The 16,547-nt window shown below is 40.0% G+C and overlaps 1 protein-coding gene across 9 annotated transcripts in view; it reads left to right on the top strand.

The window, feature by feature from the left end:
* Nucleotides 1-16,547, top strand: part of CTNND2 (catenin delta 2) — a 687,140-nt gene that overhangs the window by 428,738 nt on the left and 241,855 nt on the right. For all 9 annotated transcript variants that reach the window (XR_010371561.1, XM_064443391.1, XM_064443387.1 and 6 more), the window contains one exon: nt 3,254-3,506. Coding sequence is in view for 8 of the 9 variants with exons in the window: in XM_064443391.1 (XP_064299461.1) it covers nt 3,254-3,506 (253 nt within the window). In the remaining variant the exon portion in view is untranslated. The remainder of the gene's footprint in view (nt 1-3,253; nt 3,507-16,547) is intronic.

Genomic DNA, 16,547 nt, shown 5'->3' with positions numbered 1-16,547 from the left:
CCAGGGCAACAACGTGACTTGGCCATGATAGTGCTTCAACCAGGCCAGATCCCAGGAAAGGTGGGCTGATGCTGGGAGAGGGGAAAGCAGCCCATTTCTCCAGAAACAGCACTTCTGCTGTGACTCCTTCCCACCCCTCTCTTCCCTTGCTGGGGCAAACCCCTGATCCTTGTCAAAGTAGTATTGCCCCTTACCCACGCTGAGCTGATTCTGGTCAAGGTGTAGCTCGCCTTTGATTTGAGAGAAGAGTCAAATGCAAAAGTTACAGAAGGGGGTAAGTGTCTTCTATTTAAAAACATGTAAAACAGTTGCATGACCATCTGCAAACATAACTGGTACGTGAACACTTTCTGGTCCACCCTGAGTGTGTGCCTTCTGGATGCCCCTGTGTTCACTGAAGATTTGGTTGCTGTGTGAGGCAAACAAACTTCTGAATTTATTTATTTTAAAAGACATAATCACTATGGCTCTGCTGTTTTAATAGCTAAATAGAAGGGAGATCGCAATAGATGGAAAGTTTACCATAGCCTGAAGAGCCACACTTCAGTCAGTAAGTCTGGCTGCCAAAAGGATTTGTTTAAGCAAGAGTAAGGTATTGGAAGGAAATGGCTTTGATTCAGTTTTACATGAAATTTTTTGTGTGAAGATGTGTGCTGAAGTTTAACCCTTTTACAGTCCATGAAGGTGGCTGTCATCAGTTAGACGTAGAAGTTATTCTTAATTGTTAGCTCTTTGGGGTTTTTTTTTTTTTTCTTTTAATAGATCTGGGTAACACTGGCCAAACAAGCTTATTTGCGAATGTTTAACTAAATCATAGATTTGTCTCATTCTCATATTCTGACTATGGCACTTCTGTGTTCATTGTCATAAAATTCAACAGGAAGTAGCAGTCTGCTAGGAAGATAATTTGAGAAATGAATCAGGGTGACTCAAAAAGCGTGTAGGTGTTAGGGTGACAGCTAGTTTCAGTTCATGTAAATACCTATTTTGATAACAACACAAAGGAGAAAATAGAAAAAAGTTTTCAAAGTATTTAAAAACAAACATGATTTCCATTGAACTGTCTTGGAAAGGAGAGGAAGGGGAATAGAGTGGAATATTTTGCAAAGCAATCTACATTACAGCGAGGTTCTTGTTTCCAGCAGTATTACTGTTGTAGGGTTTTTGCAATTCCCCATATAATGTGTCAATAGCTAGCAGCGTACTCTGCGGAGGGGCAGTACTTAAGAATATGCTGTGTCAATATACAATTACATTTTTGCTTTTTCACTTGAAAATATTTCCAGTATTTTCTCTACCTTGGTTTTTTTACTCTCTTTCTCACAAGGCACTAAATTTTGGTTTTGAACTATGTGTATTTTCTGTTAAAAATGTGACGCTTTTCTTGTGTCTTCCTAACACTGAATTCAGCATGATTTGTGCATGGGATGTTTCAGAATGCTAATGCTATTATTGCATTTTAACTGATGCAGTTTTCTGAAAAGATCTGTATGTGTCTTATATTTCCTTAAGAAATGAGTAATGTACTAGCAATTAAAGAAAAGCAATACTTGTAAAATGTTGCTATATATGTAAGTTAACAAAATCATAGAATAGTGTGTTGGTTTGGGTTGGAAGGGACCTTTAGAGGCCATCTAGTCCAACCTCCTGCTGTGGGCAGGGACATCTTCAACTAGATCAGGTTGCTCAAAGCCCTGTCCAGCCTGACCTTGAACACTCCCAGTGAGGGAGCAATAGATAAGTGGGTGATCCCACTTACATATGTTTGTAACAAAGTTATAAGGCAGTACCTGTTATTGTAAAATTATGTACTTCAGAACCATAAAAAAAAAATTAAAAGTAAGGCAAAGATTGGATACAAATTTAATATTTTCAAGTGTTGTAACTTTGACAAGTACTAGGTCAGACAAAACTGCTAGAATTGCATTTAAAGCTCACTGTATTTCATTTGCTGACACTTTGAGATAATATGCTTAAAGTCCCTTTCATGGACCTATAATATATTAAATATTTATTTTCTTAAAATGTAAATGTGCATGTTAATGAGAAATGTTTGGGAAATCTATTATGAAAACCTGTCTCTTAAATATGCGGTTTTGCCTACAGTTTAGCATATGAATTTGACCCAGCTAAAAATAGTCCTGGACCAGGCCCGCTCCTGTTGGTGAAAACATTCTTGTTGTCTTGGGACAGGGGGAAGTGTGAGCCACCATGACTTCACGTGCCACTTCAAAGAGTCCAAATTTCCTTCTGAGCAGAGCCAGCATTTAATTTATATTTGTTTCCAGGCCACAGATCATGTGGATATTGGTCCTCTGGCCCTTACAGTGACAACCCTTTTGCCATTAACTGGACTTTGATTCAGAAATACTGCATGTTTAGTAAGAATCATAAAGCAGACTGGATCTCCAGCACACAGTACTGTAACAGAAAGATAATGGGCTACAAGAGAGATTAATAAGATTTTTTGAATTGCAAAAGCATTAAGTCAGTTTAAATCTATTGGTTAAGCCGCTCAAAACTGGTAATGCGTTAATCTTGAGCTGTGGGATGTGAGCACAGCCGTTGCTGGTGTGCATTAAGATATCTACGTGATCACCTTGTGCTTAGTTCTTTTTCAGACTGAGTTAGCAGTAGCAGTCCTCTAAGTATTACTTAAGGTGAAATATGCAGAAGATGGGTTAACGAAGGATACACAGCAATTTTCCGTAGTAGGTGTCTGGTTTTACCTGCTTTATGAGTACCAGGACTACAAATTTGGGATGGCTATGGCTGTCTTTCCCTCTGCCACAAAGCCATCCATCTCAGTTTGGAATCTTGAGCCTGGTTTGACCCTCCTTCTGCTGATGGATCTGACTGAATGCCATTCCTGTAAGGACTGCAAAAGCCTCACTCGGTGGTGGCTGTGAATCTCAGCTTGACTATTCCCATGCTGCTTCTGCGCTTTTTTCATTTCAGGTTAGTGCAGTTAAAACCCCAAATGAAAACGCACTGCTACAGTCTGTTTAACTGGTGTAAAGGTCTTCTAGTCTAGAAGTGGCATGTCATTTAGAAATTCATTTGACAGTTATTTACTTCAATGGTTTTGAAAATGACAATGTTTGGTTTTTTTTTTTTTTCCTCATTCTTTTTGAACCCCTGTTTTATATGTGTGTGGTTTTGGTTATTTTTTTTTTCCTCTGCCTAGACCTGGTTAACCATTTCTGTGAACAGGTCCTCAATTTTTTACTTTGTCCCTACTTTCCTGTCGTAGCCCCATCTTCCCCTGGTGTCGACTCCGTACCCTTACAGCGCACAGGCAGTCAACACGGCACACAGAACGCAACAGCGACCTTCCAGAGGGCCAGCTATGCAGCCGGCCCAGCCTCCAATTACGCAGACCCCTACCGACAGCTGCAGTATTGTCCTTCTGTTGAATCACCATACAGCAAATCTGGGCCAGCCATCCCACCTGAAGGGACCTTGGCTAGGTCACCTTCCATTGATAGCATTCAGAAAGATCCCAGGTGGGTGAAACCTTAATTGTCTACTATGTCTTGCTCATGCAAAGGTTTGTAATTGCAGTTTGCTTTGTATGTTTCTCCTGTTGAATACCAAAAAAACTCCCGTGACTGTACATGAAAGATTTTGTTTGCATAACAGCTTTGTCCTAATGCTTTACCTTGGAAGGCTCTCATGAGCTCTTCTGCGAAATGAAATTATAGGTGTGGTCTTGAGCGTGTGTGTTTTAGGCTGCTTGCAGTCGCGTCACCCCTCAAAAGCTTATGAAAAGTAATTTTCTCTGAAAATGAGAGGAGTTGTATGACTGTTTTGACTCTGTAACCACTGTGGATTGAATTTTCTAGTTGCTCCTTGGGCAGAAGTTGTTACAGTTCCTGGTTTGTCTGCAGTAAATATTCATAAGAGCTGCAGAAAAGGATATTCTGGTATCAGGCAATGAGTCTGAGCAACGTGGAAGCAACACGTAATCAGGCTCATGCTTCACCCTGTGTGTTGCGCAGGCTTCCAATGCCAGTACGTGGTACAGAATGTATGTATTACAGCTTCGCAGAGACGGTTGTTGCTGTGCATGCTTTTTAAATATATAGCACAACTTTTAACGTTGCTGTGAGGCATGACCGTCCTCATATACCTAGGGGAGGTGCAAGGAGGAAACTTTACAGGCATGCATACCCCAAGCAGGCAGATGGGTTAGAGAGTTTTCTGGCAAATGATTTGACTTCCACAGTAACAGCAATGAAATGCTAACTGTAATCTTCAGTGCACTTGGTGATTTTGTTCAGTTTTCTGATGGAAAAGAAAGCAGGTCTCTTTGGTAACTTCAGTTTAGACTTACTGAAAGTTTTAATTTATGCAAGGTTTTTCTATGGCAGATGGTGTGATTTATTTATTTATTTTTTGCGAGCCCCAAAAATTGCCCCCAACAAAAAATGCTGGAGGTGTTTAAGTAACAATTTGAAAAGACCTCTTCCCCTGCATTAAAAACCAAATATGCGCAACCTGGTCTCTCTACTTTTTTAGCATAATGGCAATTCTCTCTGTCTCTACAGCCAGAAACACAAATGGCAGCTAAATTTTGTGGCATATCAGAAACGTCACTGCTTGCAGCTACTTCTGCCTTTGCAGAGTTTTACTTGTAGAGAAAACGTCTGTCTTCAACTTTCTCCCCCTGCCCTTAGCTTTTCCTCCAGAAATTTGAAAAAAAACAAACCATAAACTGAATTCCTCCCCTTCTCCCCCCTGCCCCAGAGCAAACATTGGTAACCTGAGGGAAATGGTTGTCTTCCGAAACCTTGGTATTTTGATATGTTTGTATTCCAGAATATGAAAGCCCATGGAGGAAAAAGAGCTTTGCCTTGTAATTTTCTCATGTTCAAACTTAAAGAAACTTACATTAGGAGTGCACTAAACCAGAGGAGAGATGGGTGTAATCTGTACGAAATGTTCTTCGGAGAAGCATGATGATGTTGAAGGCACTATTCTCGATAGCCAGGAAAGACGTATTTACAGCATCTCTACAAGTCCTAGATGTAGTATCTTTTTAAGATAAGGTTACCTCTGGTTAGTTGCTCTGCTATCACTTCACAACTGTTAATCAGTTAATGTATAGGATATATGCTTGTAAAAGAAGATTTCCTCTTGCAAATTTTTCATTTGCCTGCTTTTTGGTTCTTTCTCATCTTGTGATACAATTTGTGCATTCATGAGTATTGATTTCTATAGATAAAGAGTGAGAAGGCATCCGGCTATCAATTAAATATCATAAACTCTTTAGAAAAGATCATTGAAAATTATTACTAATTACTATTAGATGGATTGGGAATTTTGGACAAAATGATTTTTGTAAAAGAGGTTTGCATTACTCTTGATCTCATTCATTTGATCCATGGACTCTGTGTGGCGTCTCTTATTAGGTATTGCTGCCATTACTTGTTCATTCAAATAATACTTATAAAGAAATGTCAGAAGCACACCTGATTATGTTATGCCTTAGTTCCTAGCAGCTATAGTCCACCTGGGCAGACTGGCTTGTGAAACTCTCTGTGGCCTACAGCAGTTGCTGACCATTCACCTCTTGGAAGGGCACTGAAAAATTGGAAAGAGTTTGGAGAAAAGCAACAAAAGCAATCAGGAGGCTTTTAACATGTTGATTTCTATGGATAGCTTACAAAAATGTGGATAAATGACCAGTATGAAAAGGAGGGGACAGAAGACTTTCCAGATGGTTGAAAAAAATCTTATGGAAAGACAGGAATTATTTAGGGTAGCACATGGGAGGTGTAATTTGAAGTACTGGCTTTAATTAGGAAAAGGAAGACATGGCCCAAACACAAGAAAGACTTTCAGTGGCTGTTTTAAGTTGTATTGTATTCCTCAAAGTGTTATCATTTTTATCTTGCACAGCAAGAAAAAAACAAACATGTTGGTCAGCAGATGGGCTTTGTCAACCATTAAGTTTTGAGTGTCCTTACAGACCTGTTGCTGCTTTGGTTTGCTGGCTGGTTGGGTTTTTTTGTGACTGACACGAATCATGGCAGGGAATGGCAGGCATCATTTTCAGACACTGAGCCTACCTGTCCAACCAGAGGTCCAAACAAAGGCTCACTGGCAGAGGAAAAGCTGCAAGACAAGAGCATACTAATTGCAGGCTTTTGATTAGTGTTTGCTATATGCCAGTGAGCTCAGGATGAGAAATAGATACCCAGAAGAGAATGTACTCATCCTAATAAGCAATTAGAGTTCCTAAAACTGAGCGTTATTTTCTGGAATCTTCAGTTCAGGGGGAATTTCCATCTGAAGGCCCAGAAAAATGGTTGGCAGGCACTGAAGTAGTTGACTATTTTTTCCATTGTTTTCACCGCATAGTTTGGATTACTAATACTCCAGTTTTACATACGTGTTCTGAGCTGACATTTGGCAAATTAAATTTTAGCTCAACATCTGTTCTGCATCATCCAACTGTCATAAAATGCAGTTTAATGTTCATTAACTTAAAGTTTAGGACACAAACTATTTTTGAAAAGTATCAAGATATTTCTTATCAAGTTTGTGGTAGGGGATAATTTTTAATTTATGCAGGTAGACTAGCTGATATGAGCTCATATAACAGGTAGTAAAAACTATATACATCTATACTGGTGGAGAGTCTGAGGATTTATTTAAAAAGGAAATAAGCCCCTTATCACCTGTCAGAAATAAAACTTAAATTCTGCAGATGGAAAAGTTGAATATCAAAGATAATTTACAGATTGATTCTTCAGAGCATTCTTTTATATTTACTTAATGTCCAAAAAGGAAGAGAAATATGCACCAGGGCTGTGATATAAACTGTTTCATGCCATAATCTCATATATGAAAAAGTGGCATAGGGAGGGAGGGAAAGAATACAATATTTATTTTCTAATTATTTTCTTGAGTTTGGTTCTTACTGAACTGTGAATGAGAGAAGTCAGGAGTATTTTAAAATATCAGAAATGTACGTTCATGTGATATTTTCCAACCTACTTTCAATTAAGAAAGATGAAACTGTCCTTCGCACCAACAAATTATGTAAGGTTTGTCTGTTCCTAGACTTTAGGGGAACAGGGGAGCCCTAGAAATAGAAATGCTGGTATCCACTTGTCAGTCTGTGTGCCTTCCAGTTTTTACTCCGAAATATGAACCTGACAAATGTGTGTAAATTACTTCAATTTTTGAGTTTTTAACCTACTAAGAAACCATGTATATGTACCGCTGCTGGTAAATCACACTTGCTGTATAACAGATGGAAAATACATAGTTTTCACATCATTCAGTTAAATTCATACCAATGAAGTTTTGCAGTAACAGTCGTTTTGGTTGTTTATGGACTCACTGTGTCTGTTTTGCTGGGTTGAGTCAACATGTTTCCTTCATTGTTTTGTGACTCCTCTTCTTACCTGTTTTTATTTGCATACCAGTATACACACATCATCATCTCCTGCAAAGAAGCTGGCAAGAAGCCGAATTAACAGCAAGGATTATGTGAAATACACTCCATTAAGGCTACCAAAATGAATTGCAGAGTTCAGATGTCCATTTTCATATTGCATTGAATTATGTTGATCAACACTTACAGTTTTTCTTTATGGCATCCCCTTTCCCAAGATATGTGTTTCAGAACCTTTAAAACTATATTTTTAGAAGAAATGGGGTAGTTTGGTGAATGAAGCTCATTCTTCATTATTGAGCAGACTGCAATAATGTTCTTGTTAAAAAACAAGCACACACACACAAACCCCCCCCCAAACCACTAGCAGTAGAATCATGTGACTTTACAAGAGAACAAAATTTTTAAAACCAGCTATCTCACAGTGGTTCTCACCTTTAGAACTGTCTGGGTCAGCAAAGCAACAGAGTTTTCCAGGTATTGTATGATTTAACTGTAATACCCTGACATGTTTCTGCTCTGTTCTGCACTTTCAGAGTCAACTTTCCATTTCATTACCTCTGCTCGCCTTAATTTTCTCCTAAGCAGAATATGATGGTGCTGTCTATCTTCTAAACTTCTAAATTGTCTCTCTTTCCACTGATGAGAGAAATTAGACCAGAACTTTTTGCGTGAACTACAAGATTCTTTCTCCCCCCTTCTTTTCTTTCTTCCCCCGACCCCCACTCTGCAGAGGGATCTGGACAGGCTGGATCAATGAGCCATGGCCAGTTGTAGGAAGTTTAACAAGGCCAAGTGCTGGGTCCTGCACTTGGGTCACAACAACCCCATGCAATGCTACAGGCTTGGGGAGGAGTGGCTGGAGAGCTGCCCAATGGAGAAGGACCTGGGGGTGCTGGTTGACAGCTGGCTGAACGTGAGCCAGCAGTGTGCCCAGGTGGCCAAGAAGGCCAATGGCATCCTGGCTGTATCAGGAATAGTGTGGCCAGCAGGAGTAGGGAACTGATCGTACTCCTGTATTCGGTGCTGGTGAGGCCCCACCTTGAATCCTGTGTTCAGTTTTGGGCCCCTCACTACAAGAAGGATATTGAGGTGCTGGAGCATGTCCAGAGAAGGGCAACAAAGCTGGTGAAGGGTCTGGAGAGCAAGTCTTATGAGGAGCAGCTGGGGGAACTGGGGCTGTTTAATGTGGAGAAAGGAGGCCGAGGAGAGACCTTATCACTCTCTACAACTACCTGAAAGGAGCTTGTAGCGAGGTGGGTGTTGGTCTCTTCTCCCGAGTTACTAGTGATAGGACGAGAGAAAATGGCCTCAAGCTGCATCAAGGGAGGTTTAGACTCGATATTAGGGAAAATGTCTTCACTGAAAGAGTGGTCAGGCATTGGAAGAGGCTGCCCAGAGAGGTGGTGGAATCACCATCCCTGGAGGTGTTCAAAAAACGTGTAGATGTTGTACTTGGGGACATGGTTTAGAAGGCATGGTGGTGCTGTTGGGTTGACAGTTGGTTTTGATGATCCTAGAGGTCTTTTCCAGCCTTAATGATTCTATGATTCTATTCTGTGATTCTTTTTTTTTTTTCTCTCTCCCCCCCCCCCCCCCCCCCCCCCGCCCCAAACACAGCAGGTATGATAAAATAAACATCAATCTGTTTCCCCTTCCTGCTGTGGATAACTAAGGATAAAGCTGCTTGCTTAAAATAAGTCAGGTGGGAATCCATAACCTATCCTACAGTCTGTTAATTTTGGCTTTCTGGAGACTTATTTAGTTGGAAACTTTGGCTGGAAAAGACTTCCCTGAAGAATGTTTAGCTCTGGCTTGAGCATGGCAAAATAAATGTGGAGCTAACTGGCCCATGCACGTGTCAACTTGTGGGGAAGTAGAGGAGTGGTACCCAGAACTTGGAAAACTTATTTTTGTGTGTATTTGAGCACATTGCTGCATATGCCAACAGTTTCTGTCTTCCCACTGTTTACATCAAGGTGGTTTATAAATGGCTGGAGAGGCACCCCAGTCATTTCACAGTGCAGCAAATGCAGTTTAGTATTTACAGAAGCATCCACCTCTATGTGCTATTTTTTTCTCTCTAGGATTTGCCCCATATTGTTTAGAAACCTCCTTTCTCTGCGGGTAAAGCTTGGGAAAAACAAACACACACACACAAACAAAAAACCATGATGTGTACTCCACAGGAATAAAGTGTGCTTTTAGCTCAGGAAGCACTAGTACCCACTTCCTCTCCCATATGACTAGTACTATTTTATTGACAGCGAAGGAGGCCACTCCATTCTGTTGCCATCCTGTCTTTAAAAAAGTCTGATCCTATCATTAACAAACGTGCCCTACTGAAATCATAGAACACCACAGTTTCAGTATGTCACAGTAGCAAGCTGGTCCGGGTAGTTTGAATAATGAGTCTGTCCAGAAGTGCTTACAGTTCCTAAACCATCAGCAGAGTAGAACAGGTTATATGTAGCCATTTTGTTTGGTAGGCTATTTATGTAGTATACAGTGTATAATTTTGAGAGAGATGATGCATGCCTCATCTCTTGTTTTGATCTGAAAGTTTCTCTCTTACAATCTTCTCCCTTCACCAGAAGGTAATTCCCTTCCTTTATGCTAGAGGGAGGGAAGTGAAAGGCCACTTGCGGGCTTGTCAATGATACAGGGCATTCAGGAGGACAGTGGCAAGAGCTCCACGTATTGTTGATAAGTGCACATACAGTATTTGGGGGGAAATGAGACCAGTGTCTCCTTTTTGGACAATTTTATTACATATTTTTCCCCGCCCCTAATACTGCTGGTCTGCCACTTGAAGAACACCAAGAAAGCCCTTTCCACTGTTTGTTTCTTAATCTGTTGTGTATTTTAATGGCTTCGTTCATCCAGGAAGTAGCAGGTGGACAGTGGACCTCATCCTTATACTTTCCATAGCTCATTTCTGGTTCTTGAACAGCATAGCCGAGTTTCTAAAGGTGCATATACGTTTCAGTGCAGTTTCTGCCTTTGTTTGCCACACATTTTGCTCAGTATCCTGTGGCTCATTTGCAAACTTTGACAGATGCAAAATCTGCGTGGTGCCTTTCTGTGATGACAGGCTGTAAGAGCCAGAAAATGTTGTAAGTATATTTTCCAACCAGACATTACAAACATGGGGAAGAACTGTGCTTTCAGGCTTTACTGGGCTCATGTAAGCTGTTACGATCTCCTGGCAAGATAAAGCACATAAGAAGCTTCTCAGAAGTAGCTCTTGGACATCTCATCAGCCAAATGGATAATAATGATCTTACTGTTTACAGGGATGTTGAGAGTAAGATAAATTTGTAAGATACTTTGAAGTTGAAAGGGTAATCTTGCTCTTATTTCCATGGGAAACGTGGTGGGAGGGAGGGGAGGGAAGTGTGTTAGGTGGAGAAGATAATGAGGAAAATTTTGAAGAAGCTTGCTAAAATCAGGACACACAATCTCAAATTTTCTTTTTAAAATAAGCAACTGAAAACCATCCTCAACACTGAGACATAAATTGCTATGCAAAAGGTTGTAAGTTTCTGAAGCTGGACTTCAGTATGATGTTGTTACAACTATTTTATAAGCAGAAAACAAAAGCTAGCTAATTTTGTAGCCATTGTACAAAATGCATCATTAAGAGTGCAGGAGATTTTTGTAAGAGAATGGCAGCAAGAGTTTGCTGAAATAATGCTTCTAGTTAGAGTTGACCTAAAAATAATGAAGGGAAAGAGTGATCAACAGCTTTTGTTAGTTTCTAGGGAACTTTATAGCTTTTGGAAATTAAGAGCCTGACTTTAAAAACTCTAGTTCTACATAGATTAAATATGTTAGATGGGAGTAGACCAATCTCTGCCAGCTCACTCAAGAGCAGAGCCTGATGTGAAGTCCAGCCCCAGCCTGCCTTTCTCTGGTGCATCACTGTTCCTTTGACCATCACACCACCTTCATTTAGATCTTTTTTTCTCACCCTGCTCTGCTGCCCCACTCCAGGAGCTTGATGAACAAGTGAGGTTCAGCATTGCATCACAGTTCTTAACATTAAGCAAGTGGTTTCCTAGGAAGCAAAAGCCACCACTGATCCCATGGAAATCCTACAGCCATTGTTGCCAGGGAGACTCCTAGTCTCTAGACTTACTGTGAAATACTTGTTCTTTTTACTTGGGTTTGGGTTGGGTTTTTTCTTTTTCTCTCTGTCTGTTTGTTCGTTTAAAGCCACTGCAGCTACAGTGGGATCACTTGCTGTTTAGCTTTCCACCCACCTCTAATAATTTGGGGGTCAGGATTATCCTTACCGTGTAATGAAATGGAGGGATCTGGATATCTGAAGACCTGGAAAGAAATGGAAAGGGTTTTTATTAACCCAAAGGACAGAGTGAGATCTCTAGGTTTCCTGAATATACTACAGGTAAAAATACGGAGGAGGAAGGCACGTGTGGGGAAAGGAGGAGCTGTGCAAACTCTTTTACAAGGTAAAACCAAGTAATTTACTTCCCAAAATGAGCTACACAAGTTTAAAGACTAAAGTATTTAAATTTAGCCTTTTACTCTGTAAAAATCATTTGAAGTTAGCTTGATAATCCTTTTGTTCTATACCAGGACATCATGTATTTGGTTCATATACTGCATTTCAAAGAGGAGGGCTGATTTTTGTTTTTATGCTGTTTGATGCTATGTTTTTCCTTCCACCTATCTGAATTTGAGCATCTCAAATATAAAAACCTAGTTTGAAGGTTTGGCCCTGGTAGCTGAATAGGCTAAAGAAAAGTAATCGTGTATGTTGGTGGAAGTGGGAGGAATGGATACTGACAACACAGGTATAACACAGTTTCTTAGTAAATGCAACTCCCTTACCTTCCTGTTAGTCAGGATTGTGTCATATTTCTGTGTTATACGCTCTCAGAAGCTGTGCTGATCAGTCAGCCTCACTTGTTCCAGTCCTTTTACTAGTATGAAAAGTGGTCCTTTGTCTTGACTCTCTGTGAGTCCTGGAAAGATTCAGGAACTAAATTTCCTACAGCTGCTTTTTATGCAATTTCATTGTCCTTAAAATATTCAGGCTTGGTAACTTTTCTCAGAGCACTGCAAACAAATGCAGTGTTTGCAGTTCCATATTCCTGGCTATCTCCTTATGGAAACACCAATATGATTTTTACCTAGGATTTCTCTGTGCCTCCAAAAACCAGGAAGGTTATTTCCACAACAGCTTTGCAGTATGGGGTTCTCCTATTCTTGAAGTGCAGAATATCATATGACTTTCTTGGATCAAACGATTTGTGGCAGAGTAAGGAACTGACCTTAAATGACCTGGGTCAGAACAATGGAAAAAAAATTCTATTTTATTTCTTAACATGTCCCAAAAAAAGAAGCAGGAAGATGTTCCAGGGGTGAGTTCCTCTGGCCTAAGGCCCGAGATACTGTGTGAAACGTTGGGTATAATGGTCATGACCTGGGATTTTCCCACTAGCAAGGCACTGATGCGGCTGGGAAATTACCACATTACTTTTCCTTGGTCACAACGTGAGATGGGCACAGCCTGTGACCACAGTTCCCGTTGGAACACTCCTTGGAGGGGACCTACCCATGGCACTGACTGTGTGGGGAAATGGTGCTGACTGGAGACCTGCTGATCCCATGCACCTTGTATTAAGGGCAGAGCGATGCCACATGCGCAGCCAGGGCTTGCCAGATGTGGCTGGTGACAGGGTCACCAGCAGAGAGGCTGGAGCTGCTGCTGCATTGCAAGGGGGACCTGAGGGAACCATGTCAGTGAAGCCCAGGAGACACCTGCTAGGACTCCGGGCAGAGGGTGAGACTGGAGCAACCTGCAGGTTTTTGTATTTCTGTGGAGTTGGTCCTTTCCTGTTGGCTGAATTATGGCTTTGCTGTCCTCTTTCTGGTTCAATACTTTGAACTGTGTATCTCTGAAACAGGAGTCCATGGTTAGTTACCTGCTTGCAGAGAGTCGGTATCTGGGCTTACTCACAATGGATGTTTTGCTGTTAATAAAGTTTACTTTAGTTGAAGACATAAAATGTTTGATCTGTTTTAATCAGTTGGAATTCACGTCCACTGATGCACGGATAGAAGCAGCCTCTGTTGTTCCGTGATGTGATTGTATAATTATGCAGGTATTCCTATCGCCATACCTAAATTTATGGTCTTGAATGGCCTTAAAATGGATGGCATTTTTTTTCCCGTGCAAGATGTTGGCTTTTGTAAGGGATAACAGTTTTACGCCTTTTTGAATTTTCTGTATAGTTCTGTGATTCCTTCCAATAGCTTTTAATAGGGAAGGTTTGACATTTTTCTGCATTGGAATAGTTGCCAAATGCCTTGTAAAGCTCTGACTTCACAGAAATTGGTGCACAGAGGATCCTTTAGGTGTTGGATAGCTTTTTCAGGAAAAAGTGGGAGAAGGGGGTTTGATTTCTCATGTGGCTTTACCATCCTAGCTGAGAACGGAGTTTGCTATGGGTAGCCGAATCACAGAACCTCCGTTTAGGCAAAGCTTTTCCTCTCATGTGTATAGAAATTCTTCTAAATACATTAAATCTTCTCTGCGGGATGAAATCTTCTTTGCATGGTCTTCTCTAGTGGATGGTTTGGGTTTTTTTCATTTGTCAGCAGCTACATTTTTTTTAAATGAAATTTTATCCTAAACTGTAAAGGTTTTATCTGCAGCCACTAAGGGATAACAGATCCTGTCAGCCGCTGCATTTTCTGTGGCATGGCTCCAGCAACCATCTGTTACTTTTCTGCTTCTGCACAATTTACACACCAGAATCTCCCCTCCTAAAAAAAAAAAAAAAAAAGGCACAAAAGCTTCCTTCCAAAGTATGTAAGGTTATATACATTATTTCAGTAAAAATGGGGGTCTAGTTCTTACTTCTAGTAAGGGAGACTTTAGAGCAGTTTGGTTATGCTGTGTAGGAAAAAGGGGCTGCCTTTTCACAGGGGAACTTCCTAAATTAAATTTCTTTGTTGACAAATGCAGGTGTGTGACTTTCACAGAGAAATTCAAGAGCTGGTGTCTCAAAATGCATGCTGAACACCTCTCCACTACTTCCTTTCCAGTTATGGGTTCGCACTGTTTTGAAGTCAGCCAGGTGGAAATACTTTCATAGAGGAACCTGTTTATCACCCCCTGTATGCCTGCAATTATATCAGTTGTACCGACAGGTACAGTGAAACTGAGCCTAATAGTTCCTAGTCCCTAGCAGGTTTATTACTAGACCAAATTTGCCTCATAATAATAAAGCGAACAGCTTCTCAGAATAACTTAAAATGCGAGTGCAGAAGCCTTTTTCCTGTTCTGTTACATATTCATTGACGTAAAGCTGTCTGATACTGAGCTTATATCTTCTTTCCTTTAGCTATTTTAAAATAAAATCAGAATTTGGCTTAGATTTTGCTTTTTAGTCATGTTAAACATGACTTAGTTTCACTCTGTTTCAGTGAAGGGTTTGTTTTTGTGGTTTGGGGCATTATTTTGGGGTTGTTTGTTTTTTGAATTAATAGTAAGAACAGGATAGGAGTCAGCTTCTCAACTGTTTTTCAAAAAACTGCTAAGGAAAAGTCTGCACTTAATTGCTAAAAGGAAAAATAAGTGTTTTGGAAGGGTGAAGGGAAGACCTGATGGAGCTGTTTTCCTTCAGAAGAGTGGTTGGGGGGGGAATCAGGAAAACAATCTATGCATCAATATCTCTCAGATTTATTTCAGAGCATTATCTATATTGCCTCTGTACAATTAAGAATAGAATGGATGGCAGAGGAATGAGAGCTGAGACATGCAGAATAGTGAGGGTAGCCTGTCATGCTTGTGTTGACTATTTCAGTGTAGCCTGAAGAATAATGAAATGCACAAAACAGTTTTCAGAAACGTTTTAAAATAAACTATTTGTGAGCTCACTTCTTGACCATTTTAAACTTCTTTGGATAATAGGATTCTCTGCACGTGGTATTGATTTAGTTCCTTGATACCACAGGCTTCTTGGGAAAGCTAAGCTCATGGCACTCCCAGTTCAGCTGAATATAAGCAATATAAGCTAAATCTTGTGGTCTTTTCAAAGAGGAAATTCCATTTGTAACGTAACTTTGAATGGAGTAAATGCAACAATGCAAAGAAACTTCTAAATTGAAATTTAACAGTGAGTCTTGATCAACAGTGATTAAGAGGTAAATTTGGTTTTTTTGAGCCCCATTAGTTTTCATAAGAAAATTAAGAAGATAAAACTTTCATATGAGATTTTATTGAATTAAGATGAAAACAAGTGAATTTCAGAAATTCAGTGATGGTAGCTTAAGGCTCAACATCTGTTCTCAGTACAGGCAGAGGCTGGGGTTTTACCAACGTATTTTTCTCCACTTTGTAAAACTGCCTGTGTAGGGGGAAAAAATATTCAAAAGGCACTGTTGTCAAGTTCACAAAAATGTGCAATGAGAAATATGCAGAGAAAATTTCCTCAGCCTGTTCCCTCAGAAATGCGCTTGTAGTTTCCCTGTACCTCTGCTAAATGCAACAGCTGAGTGTCTCAGTCTGTTCACAACAGGTAGAAGCAGTTCAGGGTGCTTCTTTTTTTTTTTTCTTTTTTTCTACTTTCAGGCAGATAGAACTGCTAGATTCAAACAAGAAAATAACATTTCTTGGATAATAACTGTCTATTAAAATAATTTATCACTCAAATGTTAAGATGTCAATGTAACAAGAGAAGTATTTTCTACTGCCAGCACCTTTGTAGAGTAAGGATTTTGTTTCAATCTGGATGTCGTGGATCCATCTTTAAAATTTTAATTAAACCTACGTAGAAACAAGTTTCAGATTTTTCTAGTAAGGCTGGAGGTAGAACTCATTTCTCAGTGGTAAAAAAGAAAAGTAAATAAACTTTTAGTAGAGGAAGTAGAAGTTTTCTTATGCTGGCATTTGGTTTTGGTTAGTAACTTCAGAAAATTAACAATGCTCTTTTGAAATAAAAGCCAGAAAAGAGGGTAAATGTAGCTTTTGAGCTTTCTGGAATTCAAAGACTGAGTGCCTTGAAAGCTCAGAGGAAAGGGAGGTGGTTGCTTTCAACTGAGTGTGTTGGAGGATTGTAAAAAGTATGATCACTGACTTTGTTTCTTTTACCTCAGGGAAAGA

Source organism: Phalacrocorax carbo, chromosome 2, assembly GCF_963921805.1.
Source record: "Phalacrocorax carbo chromosome 2, bPhaCar2.1, whole genome shotgun sequence".
NCBI classification, from domain to species: domain Eukaryota; kingdom Metazoa; phylum Chordata; class Aves; order Suliformes; family Phalacrocoracidae; genus Phalacrocorax; species Phalacrocorax carbo.
The sequence above is the reverse complement of the archived record's forward strand: the minus strand, read 5'-3'. Positions and strand labels throughout refer to the sequence as shown.